Here is a 17,278-nt window from a genome sequence, read left to right on the forward strand (position 1 = left end):
ATAATGACAACATATTCTTGAATGAAGACTGTGGGGATTTGAAATCAAGTCTTCAGTTAAGCTGATGAACTGATACAGTCTAAATTGACATAGTTACTATAATTGCTTTGGGTACTGTGGGGGAAAACTTTAAGAGCTGCAGAAGATAGGAGTGTTGGCCCTGCTTGCATGTTCTTGATCAAAGAATGTTTTTACAAATGCACGATGTTTTGTTTTCTTTCAGCTAGCTCTTAAGCGGTACCACTCAGGCTTGTTTTAGAGGTTGGCTAAAAAACTACTTCAAACCTTGGTTTGAGTCCCAAATGGCTATGAGAGGGACTCGAAACATGGTGAAAGAAATATCCATAAGTCAATCTTTTCTATTTCACAATAGAAATAGTTTTTCTTTTAAAATATAAATCTGGGAAGAGCGTAAGTGCTCTTTCGTTTCACAGTTTATGAAATCTGTGTTATTACATGCTTTCTTTGACCAAGATATTTGCAGCATTATTTACTGCAAATTCATTTAACTTCTAGGCATTAGATAAAGCTGTACTGTACTGCAGCATTATTCTACAACTTTGCTGCTTAATTGCTGTTTCTAAAAGTAAGGAAATTGAAGTAATCATGATGGCATAAACTGTTGCTGCTTTTTGTCAGGGAAGTCTTATTTTACTTGTAACTTTTCAAGCTGCTAACAGATGGCTGCAGTATAATCTACTTGCTACTGACATCAAGAATTATTTTACTGAAGATTTATATTTATATTGCTCTCTTCAAAAGCATAAAAAGAGTAATTAAGTAGAATGATACTCATTTAGACCTTTATCTGCCTGTGTGACTGCAGGGCTCTGCGGTCAGGCAATAGGATTAAGAGCATCTCATCACTAGATCAGCATGTTTGAATCCAGACCATGGTTAGAGGCAACTGAAGGCCAGTAGCATGGGATGACACTACAGGGGCCTATATAAAATGATTTGATAGTTTCTGTAAATTTGCTAGCTGATGAAACACCCATAATGATCATTGGTCTGAGAAGGAAATCTGTAGACTGAATGTGTATGTGCTGAGAATGTATTTAAGCTCAGTAACAGTCTCTTCGTTCCAGGTTTTGGGGACACTCTCTGTACACTCCCCATGCAGGTGACATGACACAATTGTTGCTTTTCTGTTTCCGTCCAAGATGAGCCCGGACTTGCTTTAGTCTCATTGATTTTCAAATTGCAGTGTCTCCACTAAAAGTGAAAGAGAAACACAGTGCAAACAAGCTGCAATAGAACAAAATAAGCCCAGTTTTTTATTAGTATTGGATTAATTAGACAATATCTTAAGCATTGTAGTTGTGTTCATTACAGATACTTTTCTATCTAGTGTGTGAGTGCAGCACAGCTTGTGGTTAGTTGGCGGCTTTTGTTTTGTAATCACATTGTTTGTAGTATTTTGTAGCTGAAGTGAGAAGTGAAGAATCCAAAAAGATTTTTATGTTACTTTTATGATGTGAGTCAGAAATGCAGTGACCTCAATGGAGAAGCTGTCAATGTTTTCAGTTGGTTTATATTTTTGGCATTTCAGTTGAATCCATTGAAGTCGTACTAAAGAATTTAACAGCTAAACCACAAGATTGAAGAAATGCAGAGAACAAAAATCAAATTATGTGGATGTTAATGATGAAAAGGAGGTCTTATTTTGTCAAGAACATCCACATTTAGGCTACAATGATTTTTCTCAGACTGTTCACTACAATAGTCTCTAAATCTTATGCAGAATTTCCTTTCTTTTTTCTCAGGTCCCTTGCTGATGTCAAAGTTTTTCTGATGCAGTAGACAGTATGAAGAGTGTGAAAGTGAGAGGATAATTTGTTCAAAGTTCTTTAATTCAAGTCTGAAGCTCTGACCATAAATCACTTCCTTCAGACCTGTTTTCCTCTCAGATCTGCTTTCACTGACAACTTACTGCGCTTCGTATCTGCATGAATGTCCTGTGGGAAAGGTGGTTAATTGATGCAGGTTGGAAGAACAGAATAGAGATCACTCTCTTTTCTGGGAGGTTCAGGAGGTGTCCTTCTGTGCATTTTTATATGTGGAACTTAAAGCTAATTTGTGTTTTCACACTTTATTGAGGTATCTGTGAAACATGACGTTAGGAACATAATTTCAAACAGAGTTAAATTTTTAGCTTATCTATCAGGTATGTATTTCAGTAACTTTATTGTATGATATGATTGGCATGATTTGGAAAACACTAGCATTTCCTTAAATCATTAAAATAATTATCTGGAAGAGAGATATAAATACACTATTGAAGTCACCTTTCTGGGACTGCAAAGCAAATATTCAGACAATATGTAAAATTCAACTATTCCATCACTAAGCATAGCTATGGTAAAAATAATATGGAACAGTGTAAGGGGAAAGCAACACATCTGAACAACGTTAGTATTTCACTAGTGAATGCAGAAAAAGCTAGAATAACTGATATTTAGCACAGAATAGCAGGTAAACAGTCTACTCCATAACCTCGACAGTCTGAAGTGAATGAGTTAAATCTAGTAAGTCAGGATCTCTGGCTTGTTCAACAAAGGGTTGTTTAGATTTATATATACTTTAATAACTTTATTTCCCCAATAGTCTGTCTCCTTGAAAGAAGATATTAGCTGCTTTGTATAAATTTCTTAGAAATATTTCATATAGTCTTATTCTCCACTTGATCACTCTTTCTCTTCTTACATTATAAATACGCAGTTAACTTAGTTTCTTTTCAGACTAGATTAATAAAACCTCAGTGCATCCAAGGATTTGTTGTAAAAATGAAGACAGACATGTATACTAAGGTACAATGTGTAAATTTTCTAATGAATATTTCGAAGCATTAAAATGCAATTTTTTTAACAGCTTATTGGCAGTGTGGTACACCAATTAATTTCCCTAGTCATTAGGCAGGTGAAAAAACAGTCTCAGCTGGAGTTTTGCCTATCTGAGGGTATGAGATGAAGCTCCAGACGGACCTAGTGCACATTTCTCTAAGCACACCTGATTCTATAGATTCAAGAACACTGCATGGCTGTAAGACTTCTATTATTTACCCAACATACACATTTATTTCTCACTACCATTAATAAGATTCACAAAACATATTGAGCTTTGTCTTTTGGAAGAAGATCTAAGTTTTCAGCAGAATTTAGAGTTATTGTTTCATTTCAATTCATAAGCACACTATGGATTGCTTCCATATAAATTTTTTATGGTCTTGAATATCAGTTCCCCATGCAGCATGCTGGTCAAAGGTTTGAAGTCTTTCACATAAAAGTCTAATGATTTTGGTATGGCTTCCTTTTGTGGAAAATTAACAGCTTTCTCAGACCCTTTGGCTTTTTTATTCTGTGAAAGAGATTATTCTAAAAAGACTGGAAAATAAACTAGAATTCTTTTAGATTAAACTAGGATTTTTTAAACCTTAGAACCAAAGCAAAAGGTTTGTGTATTGTTTTTTGAAAACTGCAAAATTTATTCCCCAGTCTCATTCTCTTTGGACACTATGGGCACCTGCTTGATTCACAAGCATTTGAGACTTAGATTTTAAGACTTCAGCTATCATTTAGAAGTTTTCAGGTAAAGCTGCTGCTTGGTTCTGGTAGAATTTTGATTATGGAGAGGCTCCAAGCTTTGACCCAACATTTAATTACAAATCTGGTATAGCACGAAGCTAATCCAGGATTCTTGTTTTTAAATATCAAAAATTGAGGGGAAATATATGACTAGCAAATAAGCACAGGTCATTCTAGGGCCAAATAATTGATGCTGAGGGCAATTCAATGTCTGACTACCTGTGTACATGTAAAGCACGGTCTTTCTTGTGTAGTCTGCAACTGCTCTTTGTGTTCTGAATAGCTGTAAGAAAGAAATTATTTACATATTTAAAGCTAGTTTCCTATTTTGTGTCGGGAAAAAAAGTCTGGTCTCTTTGTACATTCTGAGGCGCATTCTGGTGTTCTTAGTTTTATTATTTCCTCATGTGTCAAATCATTACATTTGTTGTATTTCTGTGCTGTAAGCCCTCAAATACTGTAATTTTGGGAACATACAGTCTGCTCACAGGTCTGGCTCCATCATCAGCTTTAGTCCTCTGTTTGGGAAACTGCTGAACTTCAAGATACATATGTGTGCCTCTGTGTGTATATATCTGTCATATATGTGTGTGTGTGTGCATGTCTGAGCATATTTATTTTTTCAGCTTTTCAGGTTTTGCTAGGTGTCAGAAATGAATGGAATGGCACTATGGAGCCTGAAATCACAGAAATCTGCAAGAAAAGATATGCTGTGTTTCAAGCAGAAGGAAGTGTTATAGTTGAAATGTGTCTTAAATGTGTCTTAAATCTCACATGCCCTTTTTTTTTCTGTAACAAGCCTTTTGAAAAAAGGCAATTATCACTTTTTGGTAGCCTTATCTTCAAAACAGTTACTGTAAAGATCCAAGTCCTATTTTGTCTGCATCAGAAGATCCAAGGAGATAATGTGGGAGGCAATAGTGAAAATGATCTGGATAATTCATTGCAATGGAATGTACAAGTTAAAAGAGAAAGTTCCACTGAAGAGGTAGAGAGGTATTCTTCTGGGTTTTTTTCACTGGATCACTTTTAAGTGATGACAAATGATCTAGTATGTGTTTAGGGGCAAAGTGGTTCTGGAAGACTTGACAGTGGTTCAGTTAATGCACTTCACAACTATTCACAACTTGAGTGCACTTGCAAAAGCAAGTGTGGCAGCAAGATGAATGTAAACCAAAAAGATAAGGAACTATTTTGTCATGAGATGACTGAGAAGTACTTGCTGAACTATGTAATGATAATTTGAAATTATTTTTATGAGTAGAAGTAATGCTTCTATTCCATTACTTGTAGACACCTAATGTGTATCATTAGACAACATTTAGGCAGTTACTAGATATGTGTAAAAACACTTATAAATGTTCCACCAGCTTTATTATGTGCTTATCACATATACAATTTTCTTTGAGAAGTTTTTATTATTACTATTAACTGTTTTTCTGAAAGACTTATCCAGTCAGAAGGCACAAAGATCACCATATTATTCTGCAGAACTGCCACACCCTGTGAATGAGAAATCAAGAATAAGCAGGGTATTACAGGAAGTTCTCATAAAGTACATGATAAATATTTGAAATAAGTAATATACTCAGAAGTCAGAACTGGCTCACAAATGAATTTCAATAAAAGTGTAGGGTTGAATCAGTGAATGCTGTAGACAATGGAAAATTTTTGAAGAGCTTTTTAGAGAGAATGGGAAAAAAGAGAAATGAATATGAGGTCATGAGAGAGGAAAGAAGAGGAAACTTAGATAGGTCAAACTACAGCATCTCTGTGGAATTAAATTCCCAAATTGACTGCTAAAACCTGTCTTGTTTAAATCATAAACATCTTTACTTGGAAATTCTGTGCAGGTTTTCTGACATGATGAAGTTCATCAAAGCAGGGATGAGGGTTTTGTAAAGTGATAACAATTAAATTGAGGACTGCATGTTGCAACTCTGACCTCTCTGTACTCTTCAAAGATATGCAGCACAGAATCTGATTCTTGGCACATCAGTGCCAAGTTGAGAGTTTATATAGAGATGGTCACATTTCCCTTGCTGTATGTGTTGGCATCTTTGCAATCATGGAAGTTTCCTTAACAGCCAAGGATATTTGCTACTGGATCAAAGAAGACCGTTTTTGGAAAGCGCCAAGAGCAATATTCCTTGAAAAAGGCTTGAAGAATTACATACCAGGTTGAAGAAAAAGGGGCAAATATCTTCCACATGAATTTGACTCCTAGATTATAAATCACCCCATTCCTAGGACTTGCATATTATCTTTACTTTTTTTGTAAATGGAATTTAAATTTCATGCTCATAAGCAGGCAATAAGGTTATGATGTTCCTGCTACTATTTTGATAAAACTTTTATGCTTTTGTTGGATGAAATGTTCAGCAGTATGAATATGGTACAAATCTTTCGGTTAGGATGCCTTATACATTTGGGAGACTGAAGTTTACAAATTTCTGTTGAGAAATAACTTGCCAGAGGCCTTTAAGACCAGGCTGGAAAAGCAGGAATGGCTGCTTTGATTCTTGCTGGGGTGGGTAGACAGGTGATGTTGGCTTTTCAGGGTGCTTTCTAGCCCTGCAGTTCTCTTGAGAAATGAAAAATAATGCCTGTTCCTAACTTATTTAATCAAAATCAGCAGGATTCAGCTCAGCTGGTGATGTGGATCTGCATGTTGATCCATTTACAGATAAGTCAATAGCCAGAAAGCAAGTAGGACACTATTGGTTGTGTTAAAATCTGAATTGTTCTGAACACAGCTAGAGAAATAATGCTATAAATACTTAATGTCTTAATTCAGATTTGTTCCTTAGCAATCATCTCTTCTTTCTCCAAAATGCAGCAACATAACTTATGTTTAATAATTAAAATTTTAGAATTTATTGTTAAGTTCTGCTTTTCATCTAAAATAAAAGCTACAGCTTTGTCAGTGGCATCTTTCATTAAATTCTTTTCAAACAGCTTTTTTTTTGCTAGCAAAAAACCCACTGTGAATGTTAGAAAATTGAAGTCAGATTGAGATCTTGGTAAATTGCCCTTAATATATACAATTGTAATGGACATAAGAAAGCAGACTGTATACAAAGAACAGTAATTGCCACTTTATTGATGTAACCACTGTTCAAGTCAAGGAAAGGCTCCAGGACATTGGAGAAATGCCAATTTTCTGAAGTATAAAATGTTTCTTTCAAAATAAAATATGAATTTTCATAGTAAACAAACATAAAAACCACTACTTTGCTTCTCCATCTGAGAGAAATAGAGGGGGTGAGAAGATCATGAAAATACATAGGTTTCATAACAACCCAGTTAGAAATTTTATTTTCTTTCTCATGATTTCACAGTTCTTCATCAGCATTAGCTTCAAGTGCTGCCAGCCTCCACAGGAGTCTAATGGAAAAAGAGTAAAGGGTCAAAAAGTGCTTTTGCTTAGAGTTTCATATCCACCTGAAACTAAAAGGAGGTTGGATTCTTGCTGTAAGTCATCCTTTAAGGAAGTTGTGCAGAACTTGGTGGGAAAACTGCTTTTGGATGTGATAGGCAGCAGAAGTCATACCTGACTTACGAAACATGCATGCTTAGCTGGAAGATGGTGTTTTCAATTCTGAATTTTTATTCCATGTACTTCTAAGCAGACTTACACAGGAATCAGTGTCTGTACATTTGGACATACCTTTGACTTCTTAGAAGAATTTGGCTCAGTTGTAGTCGATCTGTTAATTGACAAATCACTTTGGGAGTGTCCCCTAAGGATCTTTCTTTCAACACAAAGCATTAAATCATAGGTTTGTGTACTCTGTAAACATGGTTTGAAAACTAGTGAAAGCCTTTCTGAGCAGACTTTAGCTCAGACTGCTGTGTAGCCATGAAAGATTCAGTTAAGAGTGAGGATTTGTCTCAAATGTTCCCTCCATGTGCAGTTGCCAGCTCTCCTCAGCAGTGCATGACAGCCCCTTGCCATGTCAGATACAGATGCATTTAGGGGTGCTTCATCTCTGGAGTTTGCAAATGTTCTTTATGCACTTGGAGAAAGGTGATGATCAACATATCTGTATCTGCAGTCTTAGAGATAGCAAACCTAACTCTTAGAATGGCTCAGTTCCTGTCTAGGCAAATGGAGACCATTGCCACATATGGGGTCTATGTAAACCGATCAGATGTATTCTCTAGAATGACAAAATCTTATAAAATAATAATAATAATAATAATAAAAGTCAATGCACTTGGATTCATGGACAAAAATCTCAATATTTTGGGATATTTTTGACAAAAGCATATATCAGAAATTTTTTTGGTTGTGCTAAATACTACAGGTATTGGAGATGTCCTCCCAGAAGGAATAATTACTCAAAACACTAGAAATTCATGTATTCTGATCTCCTGATCTGATTTCCAGATACAATTCAAGTAGGTGCAAGTATCTGTACCAGCTCATTATGTAAGCTCAATATAATTCCATGTGTGCTTCAAAGAATGAATGTTTGGCAAATAGATATGAACTAATTTTTATTCTAAGACCTTGAGCCTGAGAATTGCTCAGCAAACCATTTATCTGTATGGTTTTCAAGGACTTAGAACAATAGTTTTATTTTAGCCAAGATGTCTTTCTTAGATAATTTTTACACAGAAATGTAAAAAAAGCTGTTGGAGTTTAAATATTTAATCAATTCTCATCTGTCAATATATTTTAGAGATTCTTTTTCCTTTTATATCATCCTTGAGTGTCTTCTTTTTGCGACAAGTTATGATTAAAAGTTGTAGAAGTTAATAGAAATTACACATAACCCAGAAGTAGAGAAATGGGCCCTGCTGTCTGTGACCTCATTCCCATAAGTTTGTGAGCTTTATCCCCAGTTCCTTTGCTGGAGACCATCACCTCCTGAGCGGTTAAATGTCTGCAGTAAGCATCTTTAATGCACTGAACAGATGTGTGTAATAACCCCTTAATGTTTTGCTAGGTTTTGCAATGGAACAGGTATGGTTGCTGCTCCTGCTGACGATTAAAGTGCTTTCAGTGACTGCTCAGTTCAATGGATACAACTGTGATGCTAACCTCCATAGCAGGTTTCCTGGTAAGTGTTTAATAGACTTTTTTCTAATGGCGCCTTTATTGTCTTGGTTCAGAGCAGTGCTTATTTTTAAATACAGAGCTTTAAATCTGTCTGAAGCCTGGGGGTAGGACTACGTGTTAAGTGAGTGTTGACTATCTCAGTGACAATGAACTTCTCTAATATTGCACTTTACTTTCTTCTAATTACACAGTGGGCAAAATTTAGTGCCTCACTTCAGCATTAAGTGCTTGGTTAGGGACAGGTGAAGCAATGGGATATGTCTACCTATGATGTATGCTCTTGCCTCTAAGTAAATGGAAATTAAGTAATTTTTTTGGATATTGGATGTTCAGAGCTGTTAATACAATGAGAAATAGAAATGAAATGTCAGTCTTAGTGACATGTGTATCAGGGTTTATTCAGCTAAAGCATCCTTTTAGTCTCTATTACATTGCTTATCCTTCCTGCTTCAAGTTGTGTTTTGGGCAGAATAATAATAGTAATAAAATGGCTGTGAATACTGGAATACTGTCTCTATCACATCTTGTTTTTCTGAGATAGCAATTGAATTGAATAGTTTAGTAATGAACTCTCAGTATAGTATTATGCTGTAATACCTTTTGTGTTGCTGCTTTCTGAATAATAGTAGTTTTGATGGTGGTGGTTTTTTTTGTTTGTTTGTTGTTTTTTTTTTTTTTTCAGGAAGGGTCAGCTCTTTTATTAAACTTCAGTCATCAGAAAGCAGAAAGTGTGTTTGTTTTCCTTTTTTACCACCACACTGCTAGATGCTTTGTTGACATAAAGACCAGCAGTGGGTTTAACTTTTTCCACTTAATCAATATGAATATGAAGAACAGAGAAATAAGACATGCAAAGAAGATCATGTCTCCATTCCTGAGAAAATCATTGTTTAACTGAGTATTTCACAAGATAGTTATATATTTCCTTCTTAGCAACAAGTTTTCTAGGCTTGCCTCAGATGTGTGGGTGAATTGTGCCCACCTGTCTCAGATCTACCTTTTAAGTTATTTTATGTAATTGTGGGTGGTTTTTTTTTGTTATTATTCTGGCTTCTTGAGAGGATTACAACAGCTGGAGGTACCTTTAGATTCATCTTTCTATTTTTTAAAATTTTTCTCTGGTCAATTTTTGCACCAGCCCTATGCCAATATTTATTTGCAATGCAACACCTGTGAACTGAATTCATCTCTTATTGTGGATATTTAGGGGCCTCTTGCAGTTCTGCCTCATAAAAAAGGGTCATATCAGATTCCATGTCTGCCAAATCTCAGTGACTTGGAAGAAAATCTGTTTAGGTTACAAGTAAATAGACTTTTTTTTAGAGTAAATGCTAATGACTCCTCACTGCCTATAGGAACTCAGAGCAGAGTCCTACTTTTTCTTGTTTCCATCTAGGGCAGTAAAGATTCGAAAGCTGGACTTTAATCAACAGTCTTAGTGCTGATTTTGAGAGCTAGGAAAGAAAAATAATTCTGTTTACTAGTCATGCATTTGAGATGGGAGTAAAAACCAGAAAACCCATTTGTTCCCAAATTTAGAAGGTATTATATTCAATATACAGAAGGGCCTGCTATGTAATGGGCTGGAGTTAGTGGAGCTGAGAGGCTACTGGAACTCATTTTTCTGAGTTTAAGAAACTTAGAAGATGGGTGAGAGAATCTCTGCAGGAAAAAGGGCCGCACTCTTCCTGTGCTTGCTTCCCCATATCTTGACTCAGACTGTGGCTTTGAGGCAGCTGCCTCAGGGCCTTCAGAGTCCAAATGTAGGGGGAAAGGTAAGAGAGAGATCAAAAAGGAGAATGTTTTGGAACAAGTGTCTCCTCAGGCTGAGATAGTACCCACAGAATCTGGTTATGGGTAGACTTTCTTCCTGTTCCTTATTTGTTCCTCACAAGGAATCTTCATCACCTTGAACAGGAATTCCAGCCATGGGGCAAGAATGGGGTGCAGATACAGGAGAAGCCATTGGGTTTTGAAGTTGCCTGCTCTTTTTCTTTGAATGTTGTTAGGAACAGAAATTGTTTTCAGCAAAGAGGAGAAATTAAGCCTTCCTAAAGGAACCATGGAGCTCATCCATTTTTCATTTGTTTTTTCTTTTATCATACATTACTTTGGTGAATTCTTGCATAGGAATGCTGCTGCATAAATAGGATGACAATCAGACAGGACTTCTGTTTATGTATTTGCAGGTTTGTTTTAGAGTGTAGGTAAGCAATAGTCAGCAGGAATGAATTAAAAATATCCCCGTATTTGGCAGATTGAAAATTCAGTGACTTCTTATGCCAAAAGCTAGATGTGTTCTAAAGAACACACCCCTCAGAGAGTTTACCTTGAGAAAAAGACTTTATTTCTGCATTGCAGTAAAGCATAGCTTTTAGAAGGCTTTTGGGAGATGGAGCCATAGCAGTCTGTCTTTAGCTGGGAAATGCAATTTTGATTCGGGGACTCCTGTAAGTACGTATTGAGAACTTAGCAGAAACTAAGAAATGTTGCAGCTTTTTCACTAAAATGCACTATGCATTTTAATTCAATATCAAAGCAGTGATTTGATCAAACAGGAAGTAAATGCAGAGAAGCTGGTTTTGAACTATAAGTGTCTTTGCATGACTCCTCTGCTGAAAAGAGTTTTATCAATAGTGTTCTGTGGCAAACTCCTGTCCTCTGAAGTTTTTTGCCTGCTCTGGGGTGAGTCTTGGCAATGTGTGGAAGGGTACCAGAGCAGAAGGAGGCAGTGGAGCTCCCAGCATTTGTCTCATCACCACGTGTTTGTCCTTAACTCAAGATGGTCTCTGTAGTATCTATGTACCTCCTGAACTTTACTCTGTTTTGCTTGTGACACATCCATGAGTACTGTTGGCTATAGGTAGCTTGGGTGATTTGAGTCAGAAAGAAATCAAGTGGTTTGCTTGTATGGAAACTCTGTGACATAGAGGTCATTGTATTTAAGGCTTCATCAGATGGGTAACGTAACCTTCAAACCGTCTATCCTCTCTTACTCAGAAAACCAGAAGATTTTAGTGCAGGAATACAAATATTATTTTTTTTTTTTTTAGTTGGCTTGTTTTAACATATTTAGGACTAATATTTACCTTTCCAAATTGACAAGAAATGAGCTAGGTGTTTAGCATCTAAAGAGACATTAGATCTGTTTGTGCCTGGTTTCAGATTAATATCTGAACAAAAAATGTTTTATTTCCAGAATGGAAATTATTTCCATTTATTTCCACTCCAGAATGGACTAATTTGGCAGCCATGCTTCCTTGTGAAGTAGATGGCAGAAAAGGTTCAGTCTGGAAAGGTTGTTTATCCCCCTGTATCACACAAAAAGTTGTGTTTGTACTGTATGGTCTCATTTCCCATAGTGTCAAATGATAATTTTGCAAGTGGTAATGGTAACTTAATTGATGGAGTTAATATCCTGCTTTTTCAAAAGGCTTGAAGTGAGTTATAAAATTAACTGAGCTACTTTATGTTAAATGTTGCAATTTGTTACAACCTGACTGCTTCTGTATTTGGTCCAAGTAAGCATAAATGCACACTTTGCCATTTGCCTTTTTGTACTGGTCCCTCTACCTTAGTATACTCATTAAATGGATCATAATGGTCCTCCTGTAGTGGAGAACAAGGCATGCTGCTTCTTGATCTTTGTATGTTATATTAGTGGGATTATGATCATGTACAAACCAGGAGTATTTCATGCCAAATCACTTCGACTTCTGTCTTGCCTCCAGTACCTGTCTGCCCAAATTTACACTCAGTTATTTCCTGCACTTGATTCTTTTGGCTTTAAAGCCACCATTAAAGCTGTCTAGATTAAACTGTTTGTGCTCCTGTACCATGGGGGAAGAACTAGTTCATTGTAATGGAGATTTCATTTCCTCTCTGTTGTGACAATGCAGTGAAACAATTCATTCCAGCAGTCTTAATGGTATAGTATTGACTGAAGTTGTTCTGCAATTTTTAATAGCACTTAATCTTCAGGCAGATGTAATAAATTAGTTGTTATATAAAGGAGTAATGTCTGTGTTTAACACAGTGCAGTATGTCTTTTTTTAAAGCACTAGAGGAAAACACCAGAACAGCATCCCAGTCATCTATGGGTAAAGAAGACTTTGCGGAAAAGCCATGTTATAGCTCTAAAGCAAACCAAACTCTTGCCTGTATCCTAACATCATGTTTTTCCTTACAGCACATAACAATCTTCAGAACTTTTGAATAAAAAGTTGAATTCACCCAAGACCTTTTTTTTGCTGCTCAAAAATTGATCAATTTTAACAATTGCTGCTTTTGTGTTGTTATTATGTACAGAATGAAAGATTGCAAGATACTTTGTAGTATTGATCATCATTCAAGAGCCAACTGATTTTTCATCAAAGCTAAAGTTGATGGTTCTTAAAAAAAAATCCAAACCACGAAAACCAGCAATAATAAAAAAATCCCAACTTGACAAAGTTTGTAGTAAATTGCTCTGATAAACTGTTGATTGTACTTCAAAGTCTGCACGGCCTGAGACTGTGATCTCATACAAAGTGGACGCCAGACAACCTTAGACAAATGTAGCTAACTTTATGCCAGAGTGGGCTGGAAGGCAGAGCTTGACCTCCCAGATTTCTCAAAATCACTGGAAATTTCTTTTCCAGAAGGGAGATGTTTAATCAAACTCCAAATATGTAACCACTTACTGTTTTCTACTCTATTGCAATGCTTCAGTTCATGAACGTGCTACTAAAAGATTTGTGGGGGAATTTTAGAATAATGGTTTTGTTGCACGGTAGACTACATTGCTATTTTAATTTTTTTTTTTTTCTTTAGTTAAGTTGTAGAGTCAGATCTGTTCTCCAGAATAATGCAATTCTGACCTTTATGTTCCAATATTTTACTGTGACTGAGGTCTAAAAGTTTATTTGATTGGAAATTACAACACTAGATTAACTGCTGCAATAGTTACGTGTGATTAGTTGAAATCTTCTTACAATGTCTTTCCCTGTATTTTTCTTGCAGCTGAACGAGATATTAATGTTTTCTGTGGAGTACAGACAATTACTATGAAGATAAATTTTTGCACAGTTCTTTTCTCTGGTTATTCTGAGACAGATCTGGCACTGAATGGGAAACATGGGGATGCCCACTGCAGGGGTTTCATCAATAACAACACCTTTCCAGCAGTGGTCATTTTCATCATCAATCTGAGTACTTTGGAATCTTGTGGAAACACTTTAGTGGTAAGATATAGTCCAAGTGAAATTGTAGCATGGCTATTTATGCATAGGATCCAGTCAATGTCTTTGACAGCATTGTATCTTTGAGTTACCCAGTTAGCAATATATTGCATATATGCAAGAAAAGTGGAGAAAGTTGGTAATTTATAATCTTGATAACTAATAAGAAAATGTGGTGGGACACATATTTATTCACTGATTAGAAAGTATAATTTTAATTCTTTTTTTGTTTTTTTGTGGAAAAATGAGATTTTTCCAAGGCATTTTTAAAACTCTTGCTGAACATGCCTAGACTTTGCAGAAATAGAGAGTTGTACAGTTTGTGTGTATCACATTGAACAAGCAGTGACAACTTTGTATCAAAATACCTATGAAGAACTTAGAAAAACAAGTGTAGAGACGTATTATTTTTAAGATTTTTATTCTATCTGGCATTCATACTTGCACTTGATGCCTGTCTGTTTTTATAACAAGCCCCCTGTTTTGTTGCTAATTGTGCCAAAAATGGGCTGAAATATTTGATATGCTCTGTGACCCCTTTGCCTTAGGCTGAGTTTTCTTTTAAAATTTCAACAAAAGAACAGTTTACCAAGTTCAAGATTCTCTTTTCCATTTTCACTGAAAAACTATAACACCTCCATGACTTGCACTAGAATAATTTTCTAGGAAGCAACTTCTTCCTGTTCTTGTGTAGTTGGTCACATTGTAAACTCTCTGAACTTGCTATTTAATTATAATCATAAGAACTTGAAGTTTAAAAAAAACTAAACAAAACAAAAAACCCTAGTCTGGTAAATCCAAATAATTGGAGCTCCCTATGAAGTTCCCCACAAGGCTGCACAGGATACAAAGACAAAGCAGCAGCTGTAAAACATATAAACAAAAATTCCCCCATCCTTTCTGTTTAGGCATGCTGTGCCCCAAACAAAGAGGATAAAAGAGTGAGGAGCATCTCTTATCATGTGCCCTACGCTGGAGTAGTACAATCCTGTACATTTCTTGGCAGTGTTTCACAGCAAAGACCTTCAAACTAATTTTCAATAAAAGTAAAGGACAGACAACAGCTCAGGCAGAACTCGAATAAAACCCAGGTCTGTCTGTGATACAGCAGACTCAACTTTTTATTTTATGGGGATGGGGTGATGAGGAAGCTAAACAGAGCTGTACTTGACTATACTACATCAGTGATCTAGCCTATAATTTTTAGGCAAACTACAGATCTTAGAAAATTTGATTTTTGACATTTTTGTGCCATATAGCAAATTATTTGGTAAACCACTGGTGAAGTACATGGCTGCTTCTGTCTTTTAGGTGTATTTTCTGTAGATGAAGAAATCAAAAATGTCCTGTGCTACTTACTGCAAAGTGTTATAACTCATGTGCACGTCAGGATGATTCATCCATAATGAAATACCTTTTTAAGAAACCATGTATTCTAAAGATGTTGAAGACATCTGTTTTGCTAATACAGTTATACCAAAGAAATGCTACAGTGGAAGTCCAGTGCCATGTTAATTTGCTTTACTGAATTATGTGCCTACTGAGATCAATAGCTACAGACTAAGTGGGGTCAGGCTGCTACCAGAAGGAAAGTGTCCTTCAGTTTTCCTGACAGCTGCATGTTATTGCTGGCTCTGCACATTCTCTGAGCCTGAGCAAAAATAGCACATGCCCATGGATTGAATTTAGGTTGTGTTGGCATTAAACTTGTGTTACTTTTGAGCTCTGCAATTTCTGACAGGTTATAGTTTGTAATTTAGAAATGTATAATGTAAACAAAACCACCAGCTATTCATTTTGTATCTATTTATAAAGTAAGTTGTTTTTGATATGTCAAAACCAAAGCTCAACAGTGAGGGAATATTGTTTCTGTGAATAAAATTGCTTGTGTATTTGCCTTACTATTGTATATGTAAGCTCATTTTAAGGTAATATTTTTTAACAATAATGGCAAAGTTCCTTCAGTTCTTTCCCGTAAGTCATGTGAATTCATTGGGGATGGTCAGAAAAAAGTACCTACCAAAAAATACTCTTCCAGGATTCATAATTTTTTTCAAACTTTGCTCAAGTCTGTTTTAAGAACAGGGGTATAGCTTGTGAACTGTACACTCATGATTTTAGGGAGATGAAAAGTCGAACACATGTTATTAAACCAAATTAAGTTTTGAAGGATTTACTGAAGATATTTCTGGATAAATTATGAGCTAAAGTATACTTGCTGTCCTTAAGTATTTTTTGTTCCATGGTTAACTTTCAGATAATAGTAATCTTCTGTCTCCCTCAATAGGTATCCTCAGCTCGAGGTATCAATGCTTATGGAAATACCTCAGTGATACAGATAGGTAATGTTTCAGGCTATATTGATACGCCAGACCCACCAACAATTATCAGCTATTTGCCTGGGCTTCTGTACAAATTTAGCTGTAGCTACCCACTGGAGTACTTGGTTAACAATACCCAACTTGCTTCGTAAGTGTGCTTTTTAATTTCTATGTGCTTCATTACCATGTTTGTGTAAGCATGTATACGTGCATGCCATAGCAGTATTGTCAACATAGGAATTTTTAGGTGTGCAAGAGTAAAGGGAAAGGAAAAAGCACCAAAAGAAGAGGTGATACAAAGAAAAAGAAAATTCTGTAGCATCATTATATGAGAAAACATAGTTTATGAAAAGCTGTGGTTATTAAGAGACCCTTAGATAATGTAAAACTTGCATTAAAATTCAAATGGTCTGATGAAAAATGATAGCAGCAAAAAAAAAAAAAGTTCTTCATGAAATAGTTTGTAGGCATGTAAATATAGAATGCAAGAGAAAATATATGCATGAGTAAACCTTGTACATTATGAAAAGTGGGTTATTTTTTGTTACTTTGCCTCTGCTAATTATTTTTCTGATTCGTGTTTCCAGTAGCATCCATTATTTTCTGCATAGTTAAGACTGTCAGTATTTCCACTATAAATTCCTGTTTCTGAAGTTTATAACCCAAATGCATAAATTAACTCCTTGTGATATGACTCATTGAGTTTTTTTAATGATAAAACTCACTGAAGTATGCAAACACAAAAATAAGGTATCTTTCTTCATGATGATTTTTGGTTTCTGGTTCTCTTGTAGGTCATCAGCTGCTATTTCTGTAAGAGAGAACAATGGTACATTTATCAGCACTTTGAATTTGTTGCTTTACAATGTGAGTATAAAGCACAGTAATATGACTTGAACTAAATTGATCTCTGCACTAAGTGGGTACAAGTTGGATTAGCAGACCAAAGTACAGACTCCTCTTCATTATTTGCTATTTCCTTCTCACTCCTTCCATGAAGCAGGCCTTTCTTCCAGGCATCTTTCATTTCTGAATTCCCTTTTCCTTTTTGTTTGCATGTATCTGCTGTCTTGTGTTTATATGGTT

The 17,278-nt window shown here is 35.8% G+C and overlaps 1 protein-coding gene across 2 annotated transcripts in view; it reads left to right on the top strand.

Moving 5' to 3' along the window:
• The window catches only part of ZPLD1 (zona pellucida like domain containing 1), a 100,381-nt gene that overhangs the window by 70,279 nt on the left and 12,824 nt on the right, over positions 1 to 17,278 (top strand). The window contains exons 1-5 of one of the 2 annotated variants that reach the window (XM_017830816.1): positions 6,971 to 7,058; positions 8,540 to 8,653; positions 13,654 to 13,874; positions 16,159 to 16,340; positions 16,987 to 17,059. In XM_017830816.1, coding sequence (XP_017686305.1) covers positions 8,548 to 8,653; positions 13,654 to 13,874; positions 16,159 to 16,340; positions 16,987 to 17,059 — 582 coding nt within the window. In that variant the 5' untranslated portion in view covers positions 6,971 to 7,058; positions 8,540 to 8,547. Of the gene's footprint in view, positions 1 to 6,970; positions 7,059 to 8,539; positions 8,654 to 13,653; positions 13,875 to 16,158; positions 16,341 to 16,986; positions 17,060 to 17,278 lie in introns of those variants that run through there. The other variant, XM_017830815.1, reaches the window with a different exon arrangement.

This window comes from Lepidothrix coronata, unplaced genomic scaffold (assembly GCF_001604755.1).
Source record: "Lepidothrix coronata isolate B3197 unplaced genomic scaffold, Lepidothrix_coronata-1.0 Scaffold184, whole genome shotgun sequence".
Taxonomy (NCBI): Eukaryota; Metazoa; Chordata; class Aves; order Passeriformes; family Pipridae; genus Lepidothrix; species Lepidothrix coronata.